The 7,851-nt window shown below is 52.1% G+C and overlaps 1 protein-coding gene across 1 annotated transcript in view; it reads right to left on the reverse strand.

The window, feature by feature from the left end:
• ESCO2 (establishment of sister chromatid cohesion N-acetyltransferase 2) overlaps positions 1 to 5,201 on the reverse strand; it is a 20,470-nt gene extending 15,269 nt beyond the window's left edge. The window contains exons 1-3 of the mRNA XM_014962784.1: positions 5,153 to 5,201; positions 3,125 to 3,193; positions 483 to 1,493 (exon numbers count right to left, since the gene is read on the reverse strand). Of these exons, the coding sequence (XP_014818270.1) occupies positions 483 to 1,493; positions 3,125 to 3,193; positions 5,153 to 5,169 (1,097 nt within the window). The 5' untranslated portion in view covers positions 5,170 to 5,201. The remainder of the gene's footprint in view (positions 1 to 482; positions 1,494 to 3,124; positions 3,194 to 5,152) is intronic.
• Positions 5,202 to 7,851: the final 2,650 nt, after the last annotated feature.

Consider the following 7,851-nt stretch of genomic DNA (forward strand, 5'->3'; position numbering starts at 1 on the left):
GAGGAAAACCAAACTGGGCTTTGCAGAGCCCACAGCTCCTGAGAAACGCCTCCTTCCTCCAGCTCTGACCTCCCCCGGTGCTCAGTGAGGTCAGACGTGGGTTATATTTATTAAAACAAGAAGAGAACAGAAAATAAATTGCTGAAAAACGTCTTTTTCAGCTTTGCCCTTTATCACAAGCGGGGAGGAACCAAGATATATATTGGCTTTTGCAAAAGCTTCATGCAAAAAACTTTCAGCCATCATAAATATATTATTTATATAATATATCTATATATTATATATATTTATATATTATATATATTTATAATAATAGCAACAGATAGGGATGCTGACAAGACCTTCCTGGAGGTTTACCCCAGTTTTATACCTTTATAAGGCAAGAATAAATTTGTGGAAGCCTTTTTAGGCAAAAATCCACTAAAATACCTAAATAAACACCCTGTGTCTGTCCCTCCCAGGACGCTGTATGTGTGTGTCACCTCAACCCCTGGTGTTGGGGGACACGTTTACTCACCCCCTTCTCTCCATCGCTGTCCCCTGGGTTCTGGGAAGCACAAACTGGACCCAGGTTGCTCCCGTTTTTCCCCTGGGATCTTTTTCCATCCCCGACCGAACCTCCCTCTGGATTTTCACCGCTCACAGAGTCCTCCCTGTTGGCATTTCCCTTCTCCTGAGGCACAGGAATGCTCCTCAAGATGCCCTCCACCTTGAGAATTTGGGTTTTATCACCTGAATTCGACTTGCTAGTTGTCAGCGGCGCGGGCTGAGCGTTTTCCTGCAGAGATTTGGGGTCAGCCGGGAGAGATTTAGCATCTCCAAGTGGTTTTTTGGAGTGTGATTTCTTCCTGGCGGAAAAAAACGCCGCTCCCAGCTGGAGTTTGAAGGCAGGTTTCACCATCCTGCTCAGGACCCGGCAGGGAGAATCCCTCTTCTTTTTCACCAGGATATTCACGTTCTCTTTCTCTGCGCTGGGTTTTCCTGGAGGAACATCTGCCTTTGCTTTCTTCAGGCTTGTGGGGGGAGCTTTGGCGTGTTTGGGGGGCTTGGAGCTGGGGGGCCTGCTCAAGTTCCTCTTCTCAGTCCTGCTGGCGGCCGGCAGGTTGTCATCCCTGCTCCTCTCCCTCAAAAAGCAGTTCTCCTTCAGTTCTTTCCTCTCTAGAGGGGTAAGGTACCGCTTTTCCTTGCTGTAAAAAGACATCACGGGCACGAGGGGCTTGTAGGAGGCAGCGGATTTGGGGGAGGATTGCCCCGAGGAGCCCCCCGAGGCTGCAGGAGCCCCAGCTGCCTGGAGGGGTGAGATATCCAGCCTCCTGGGCAGCACTGCCTTCTCCGCCACCGCCTCATTCTCCCCCGACTCATCGTTGCTGGAGCCCGAGGACCAGTTTATTTGAGAAGCAAAGTGGTGATTTCTGGGTTTCTTGGGCAGAAAGCCGCCGGCAGCGAAGCCAGTCAGGGCTTTTTTCACCGGAGTCTGAAAGGCTGAGGGTGAGCTGTGAAAACAACCAGGGAGTAAAACATCCCATGCACCACTGAAAGACTTTTTCAATTCTCATTTTACTTAATTACACTTAATTTTCACTCGGCTTAGTAGCCTGTACAGCTATATCCCCTGGAACAAATACAAATTACAGCAAAATACATATATTAAAAAGCCCAAGATTGTCTTGTAATTCTTCACATATTTTTTTTTTTTTAATTAAACAATTTAAATCTTCTTTTCCTGCCTGAACTTGTTAAAGCACCTGGGAACAACGTTCTGCCCCCTGGAACGCTGCTGGTGGGATCAGCATTAGTTGGGATTAAGGAGGGGGAAAAAAAAAACCACAAACCAATTTGGTTTATTTCAGACCAACTTTGTCAACTCAGGTCTGTACCTCTGAGAAATCTCGTGCATCCCCCACCCCCTTGTGTGATCCTGATTAAATTGGGGTATCTCACAATATTTTACAGCAGTTTCCAAAAGGCTCACCCCAAAACCTCACTGCGACAGGCGTTTCAGAATCTCAAACCTCATCAGGAAATCACTAACAGCCTCTGAACCTAGGGCCAAAATTAGATATTTATACAAAGGCCACGTTTGGCTGTAATGGATTTGGCACGAGGCGTCTCCTCGGCGAGTGTTTACACCCTTATCGCAGGAATTTGTCCTTCTAAGTCCCAAATCAAACTTTACACTTGGTCTCCCCCTGAAATATTTGTGTGGGGGAAGCACAGGAGAAGGGGGAGAAAAATCCGTGCAGGTGGTGGAGTCAGAGCAGAATGAGAAATAACGTCTTCTTTTGGATTTCAAGCTCAGCCACGAGCTTTGTTCTCAGCAGGTGGCTTCTCCTCCACTAAGTTTAGGGGGTAAAAAAAATAATCTAACATTTTTTTAGGCATGCATAACGTAGGAACTACAAATTTAAGGGGGAAAAAAAAATAATCTAAAATTTTTTTAGGCATGCATAACGTAGGAACTATTGTTCTGTTAACACCAGAAGACTAATGAGATGATTTGTTGCAGATTTGGGTATTTCTCTACCGTGTCTCAAAGACTTTTCAAACGGGAAAGCCTGAGGCATTGCCACGAAGAAATTCAAACATCAGGGGGTTTGTTTGGTCAGGTTTCTAGGTTTGTGCTGCTTTTGTGACTCACTCAGGGCAAGGTCTGTGTGTGACTGTCAAGTACAGGGATAAGCACTTGAGAAAGGTGATGCCAAACCAAGATACTTTGAAGGCCCTTCTTTTTTTCCTTTAATAAAAGTAAAATATCAGCTCAGTATGATGGCTGTCTCTCAGTTCTCATCCTGGGCTCTGCTATGGATGGAATATCATTTTTATGTTCATTTTCTCTAAATATGAAGAACTCTCTCAAGATACTCAGGACAATATAAAACATTCCAAGTCACAGAATGATATGGGGTTCAGAGCTGCTCTCCAGCAGGTCCCCCCCAACCTGTCCTGGTCCATGGGGTTATTCCTCCCCAGGGGCAGCACCCAACACTTGCCCTTGTGGAATTCCATCAGGTACTCTTTCTATTCTACGTTAAAAGCTCTCAGGGATTTTAAACATGTATTTTATTCTATGTGCAGCAATTATGGTGGGTTTATTAGAAATAAAAAATAGAAGAAGTCAACATACTCATCCGAATCAGTAGAGCCACGGCTCCTCTTCTGCAGGGTGAGGGCTGCCATTTCCTCACCACGGTGCCTGAAAGAACAATAATTAATAGCTTGAAATAGATTTCCAATAAGAAAACAAAACTAAGCAACAACAACAAAAAATACTTATTAAAGAAGGAAGGGAGGCTGGGAAGCAAACATGCAGAGTCTAGAACGCCGTGGGGCTGTGTCTGGGTTGAGCATAAGACATAAAACAAGGGCACAAAGAAAGGATCTTCCAGATCCAGCCCAATTCTGTCATCAGGGACAAACGCACACTAAAGTCCTTCTTTTAAAAACAGTCAGATAACTCAGAAATGTGTTGTGTTCTCTGTGTCCCACACTCCTCTGCAAAGCTCATTCCAGACCTCTCTAATGTGGTTCCTGGAAATCTCACTCCTGCTCGTGTTCAGGGTCACTTTTTTCCCCCTGTGAGGATTTCACAGCAGCTTTTACCTCCCAGCTGAGACACCTCTTTACCCAACACACTTTCAGAGTTCCTCTCCCTCCTCACCAAATACCACAAACCTATTTTTTTTTAGCCTTCATGAACACAGTTTCCATTTAAACCACTCGAGGCTGCTTGTGCCACCTGTTTGAGATAATTATGGCACAATATTCCCTTTTCTGTTACGTGGCGCTTCAAAACTGAAACCCCAGAATAAACAAATATCTCGTGTCCCAGAAGATCTACTGATAAATATTCATAAACTGCTAGAAAGAGTAATTTATTCAGTCATCTGCCAGCAGGGGGAAGTTCCTCCTAACCTGCCCGCGTTAAGGCACTGCAGTGTTGGGGGAAGAAGTGACTGATGACAGCCCAGACACAACAAGCTGTTGCCAAGCCCAGGAACACCAAGGACATGGCAGAGGATGGAGCCAGGAGCTGCAGCAGGAGTTGAAGAACTTCAGGAGAGAGGGGAAGCTCAAGAGAGGGGGAGGCAATGCCTTGGAAGCACAGGGCAACAACAACGAGCCTGCAGGGACCAGGGAAATGAGGTATCGGGTGTGGATGAAAGGGAGAAGGTAGGAGAAGGCCACACTCTTGGCACAGCCCAGATGCATGTGTGGGGGGAGCAATTCGTATCACTCACACCATTAACCTGAGGATGTCACAATTAACTCCACGAACAGCAGCTCAATACCCACAGCAATTCCCACAACATCATAGTCCAGTTCCCAGCCAGCCCCTTGCCCCAGAAGGGCCACACCTCAGTAGAATCAAAATGGTTTGGTTGGGAAGGGATCTTTAAAGCCCCCCCAGTGCCACCCCCTGCCCTGGGCAGGGACACCTCCCACCAGCCCAGGTTGCTCCAAGCCCCCTCCAACCTGCCCTTGAACCCCTCCAGGGATGGGGCAGCCACAGCTTCTCGGGCCAACCTGGGCCAGGCTCTCACCACCCTCATAGTGAAAAATTTCTTCCAAATATCTAATCTCAATCTCCCCTCTTCTAGTTTGAAGCCATTACCCCTCATCCCCCCACTACATGCTCTTGTAAAAAGCCCCCCTTCCTTAGGGACTGGCAGGGGCTCCAAGGTCTCCCCGGAGCCTTCTCTTCTCCAGGCTGATCCCCCCAACTCTCTCAGCCGCCCCTCCCAGCAGAGGGGCTCCAGCCCTCCCAGCATCTCCGGGGCCTCCTCTGGCCCCATCCAACAGCTCCATGTCTCTCCTGTGCTGAGGCCCCAGAGCTGGAGGCAGCACTGGGGGGGGGAGTCTCCCCAGAGCGGAGCAGAGGGGCAGAATCCCCCCCCAGCCCTGCTGGGGATGCAGCCCAGGGGGCTCTGTCACACCTTCACGCCATCACTCCCCCGACCCTCAGCCCAGGGCCTCACAGCCCTCACACCCCACCAGGCCCCGGGCCCAGCGACCCTTCCCAATACCCCTCAGCTCCTGCAGGCGCCTCAGAACCGCACCAGGCCCTGATACCCGCCCCGTCGATCCCCTGTACAAGCCCTGCGCCCCGGCCCATCACTGGTCCCGAAAAACCAGCCCAGCCGCTCTCCCTCACCTCAGCGCCGCCGCCATCGCTCCCGCGCCTTCAAAGCCGCGCGCCTTCTTCCCGCGCGCCCGCCCTCGCCTTGCCATTGGCCCAACGCCTCGTCGCTCACCCATCCTTCGCCGCCATTGGCCTACCCGCGGCGCGCCGCTTTGCTCCCGCCCTCCCCCGTTTCCCAGCCGATCAGATAGCAGGGCTCGCCACACGGGCATCCCCAGCGGGACTCCGACTCCCAGCGTGCCTCGCGAGCTCAAGGCGGCCTGCGCGCTGCGGGGAGGGCGCGCAGCACCATGGGAGCTGTAGTCCGTGCGCCGTACAGCGGCAAACTTCGGGCCACGAAGGGACGGAGTGAACCGAGAGGCGTTTAGAAAGGCTTGAGGGGGCGGCAAAGGGGTGCCCAGCGCGGCTTTTGCTTTCAACTGGGCCACCAGAGCCCTGCTGCGAAAAGCATCCTCCTTAAAGCAGTGCTGGCAATTGAAAAGCAAAACCCTGCAGCCCGCAACAAGCCGGGCAGCACGCTCAGGAGGTTAGATAGGCTTACGCAGGAAAAAAAAATATAATAAACTGTGCTGGTCCTCTACGCGAGACCTCTGGGATACCCCGCAACACAGAGGGGCCCGCAGCACCCCCGCGCATGCGCAATAGGCGGGGGGAGTGCGCATGCGCAGAGCACAGCGCCACCCGCTCTCGGGCAGACTGCGCATGCGCAAAGGGGCCGTCACCGCCCCCTCCCGGCAGCCGCACGCAAGCGCAGTGCTCGGAACGGCTTCACCGCCCGCAGGGGAGGGTGCCGGCGCATGCGCCTTCCTCAGTTCCGCCCCCGGTCCCAAACCATCCGGTCGGCCGGTGCTGGTGGTGCGGGAGAGCGGCCGCCGTGCGGAGCCACGGGCCGGGCGGGCCGAGAGAGCCGCCGCTATGGTCTTCTACTTCACCTCCAACGGTGAGTCAGCGAGGGGAGGGCGGCTGGAGGCCTCAGCGGCCCCGCGGCGCGGCGGGGGAGCTCGTACGGGGCCGGGTCCCGCCGCTGTGAGGGGGTGCTGGGCCGCGGCCCGGTCCGGTTCCTCAGGGAGCGGGACTGGCCCGTCCTCCCGCCCCTCTGAGCACCCCCGCTCCGGCCCGTCCGTGCCTTTGTACCAGCCCCTCGGCTGGGCTGAACGTAAAGGACTCGGTTTGGGCCGGTATTGGCCACAATTTAAAGTTATTGCAGGAGCTTGAGGGGTTCCCTGAGCTGAGGAAGTGGTTCTGGAGTCACAGAATCGCCCCGGTTGGAAAAGAGTTTTCAGACCATCGAGTCCAACCATCAACCCAACACTGCCAAACCCACCACTGACCCATGTCCCTCAGCACCACGTCTGCCCGGCTTTTCAATCCCCCCAGGAATGGGGACTCCACCACTGCCCTGGGCAGCTTCTGCCAAGGCTTCACAACCCTTTCCATGGAGAAATTCCTCCCAATCTCCTAAACCTCCCCTGGTGCAACTTGAGGCCATTTCCTCTTGTCCCATGGCCTGTTCCTTGGGAGAAGAGACCGACCCCCCCTGGCTACCCCCTCCTTTCAGGGAGTTGTAGAGAGTGAGAAGGTCTCCCCTCAGCCACCTCTTCTCCAGGCTGAATAACCCCAGCTCCCTCAGCCTATCCTCACAAGACTTGTGCTCCAGACCCTTCACCAGCTCCATTGACCTTCTCTGGACCCGCTCCAGCCCCTCAAGGTCTTGTAGCAAGTTCTTGTTAGCAACAAGCCTCAGATGGATGACAGCACCGGGGAGGGACTTCTGAAAAGCTTTCTCAAGTGTACAGCTGTCGGGAGTTTGAGGGAAGGCACAGTGCAGAAAATCTCTCATATTTTTCCTTTGATGAGAGCCAGATTTGTTACCTTGCCCACACAAAAAGTTCAGCTGCTTCTAAAGCATCACAAATATGTGGTTTGATGCAGTAGGGGCTGATGATATGGAATGTAGCACAGGAATATCCCTTTTTTTGTTTGTCCCCAAGTCAGTTCATCGATATACAACCACCTCGCGGAAGTTTCAGTGTGATTTTTACCCCTTGCTGTAACCACTAACTAGTATTTTGTGTGTTGTCTCCCTCAACTCTAGAGATTAAGCTCATTAATGAGAAGGATTTGAGTACCCGGCTTCGTGATTTTTCTTGTATATGGAAACACTTCATGCTCTTCTGAACATTTCTTAAATAAATTTGTTCCACCACCTCTCTGGGCAGCCTCTTCCAGGGCTCTGCCACCCTCACAGGAAAGAAGTTCATCTTCATGTTTAGATAGAACTTCTTATGTTCCAATTTGTGCCCATTCCCTCTTGTCCTGTCACTGGGCACCACTGAGAAAAGCCTGGCCCCATCCTCTTGACACCCACCCTTGAAGTATTTCTAGGTGTTGATCAGATTCCCCCCTCAGCCTTCTCTTCTCCAGACTAAAATGGCCCAAGTCCCTCAGCCTTTCCTCCTAAGAGAGATGCTCCAGGCCCCTCATCATCTTTGTAGCCTCTGCTGTCCCCTCTCCAGCAGTTCCCTGTCCTTCTGGAACTGGGGAGCCCAGAACTGGTCCCAGTGCTCCAGATGGGGCCTCCCCAGGGGCAGCACCCAACACTTGCCCTGGTTGAACTTCATCAGGTTCCTCTCTGCCCAGCTCTCCAGCCTGTCCATCGCCGTGAAATTGGGATTTCCCTGCTGCTGTGTGTAAGAAGAGAGAATTATTAT

The sequence above is a fragment of the Calidris pugnax genome, unplaced genomic scaffold, assembly GCF_001431845.1.
Source record: "Calidris pugnax isolate Ruff unplaced genomic scaffold, ASM143184v1 scaffold558, whole genome shotgun sequence".
NCBI lineage: Eukaryota > Metazoa > Chordata > Aves > Charadriiformes > Scolopacidae > Calidris > Calidris pugnax.